Here is a 1,621-nt window from a genome sequence, read left to right as displayed (position 1 = left end):
ATAAACGCATGGATAGAGGCAACTCTCCAAAACAAAGTAGACAAACTCATTTCCTTTTCAGCTTTTATGACCTTCAAAGTTCAGTGGATTAATTTGAACTCTAGATATTAAGTTTACACTCTGCAGGATGTTTTGTACTGGATGACAGCAAAGGTCATCCAACTCATTGGATCCAAAACATTCCAAGCTCTGCTTGCAAAAGAATATACTCTAGGGCCAAACGGAATCATCAACACACTACTCTAGGTGTGGAGGGTCCATTAACAGACACCAACACTTCTTCATTTTATTTATACATTCAATCACAGACTTACCTGCAAGGCAGGGGACTGAAGATCCGAGGTCACCAAGGAATGGTTGAAGTGATACAGTGCAGCAGCAAACTCCTCATCTGATGTGCCTGTAAGACAGGGATCAAACCATTTACTACCGTTGCTCTCCTACATTTAAAATTTCCACATGAAACTAAGAAAACATACACCTATAAATCCTACAGTCTGTGTTCTCTAACAGAGAAGTTCTACTCACTCACCCTTAAGCCCGTCCTTATCCACTTCTTTGATGATGCTAGCTAGCGTAGCCATGTGTTGCTCCGAAAGAGAGACACTCAGGTAGTTGCGAATGAAATTATTCCTGGAGTTCAGCATTGAAGAAGTGATAAAGTTCAAAATGTTTGAAGCTAGGCTCAAAAACTGAAAAGAAAAGAGAAACACGCTATAGAAGCAACAAAAGCAGAGGGACTGTAAGACAACATTAAACAAAACCTAAACCACCAGCAAAATAAATCAAGTCCCTTAACTCCAGCCCTGGCAGCGGAGTACAGGTTTACTCATCGCAATCCCGCTCACTGTACCCTGTGTTCTGTACCAGGACCGATTTTAGAATTCTCTGAAAAGGTTGCAAGTCTCTAACTTCTCGACTGCAGCATTTATTTTTGTCTTTACCCAGCGGAATTGGAGCTAAAAGCATTCTATCAGCAAGTCATTTCACTCATAGTTCTGCCCTCATTTTCCCTCTCCCTCTGTAACCCAAATCGATATTATCCTCAGTCTTTGCTTCCCTGGCACTAACAGATACTGTGATATTCGACCTGACGGAAGAGTAGAGAAAACGTCTTTCTTCAACGCCAAGACAGTCACTGATTCTCCATTAGCAATGTACTTAAAATACCCGACATTTATTCTGTTGTCTGTCAATGTAGCTGGCCACTGACAAGTAAACCACACGACAGCACATCAGTTATTTCATTAAGCTTGAAGACCTTCCCATACCAATTCTGGATCTTTGCGGCTGGCCAGGATGTTCCCGTTCTCTCCAGCAGTCTGTTTGTTAGGGCTTTTCACTCTAGGCGAGCTCTCCAAAGGTGGTGGTGGAGGGGGTGGCGGTGGGGCCACTTTCTCTTTGCTGGGAGAGATTGTCTCTTCAAACCATTGCCCAAGGATCGGTTCACTGTCGTCATCTAACACAGAAGGCAGGAAAAACAAAAGCATAATATTATAAGCAACTACCTTATGCAAACTACTCAGCTTAGAAAAGGCCTGAAAAAGAGTTTCAATGAGCACAGGTAAGGTGTCTGCTGTCTTCATTTCTCCTTTCCAAATCGCAAGGCTAACCACTTTTA

The 1,621-nt window shown here is 42.5% G+C and overlaps 1 protein-coding gene across 1 annotated transcript in view; it reads right to left on the bottom strand.

Moving 5' to 3' along the window:
- UBR4 (ubiquitin protein ligase E3 component n-recognin 4) overlaps nt 1-1,621 on the bottom strand; it is a 77,511-nt gene that overhangs the window by 69,056 nt on the left and 6,834 nt on the right. The window contains exons 15-17 of the mRNA XM_009325313.1: nt 1,272-1,459; nt 533-692; nt 315-400 (exon numbers count right to left, since the gene is read on the bottom strand). Coding sequence (XP_009323588.1) covers nt 315-400; nt 533-692; nt 1,272-1,459 — 434 coding nt within the window. The remainder of the gene's footprint in view (nt 1-314; nt 401-532; nt 693-1,271; nt 1,460-1,621) is intronic.

Source organism: Pygoscelis adeliae, unplaced genomic scaffold (assembly GCF_000699105.1).
Source record: "Pygoscelis adeliae isolate BGI_AS28 unplaced genomic scaffold, ASM69910v1 Scaffold36, whole genome shotgun sequence".
NCBI classification, from domain to species: Eukaryota; Metazoa; Chordata; class Aves; order Sphenisciformes; family Spheniscidae; genus Pygoscelis; species Pygoscelis adeliae.
Note: the sequence above shows the minus strand (reverse complement) of the source record. Positions and strands in the feature narration are given on the sequence as shown.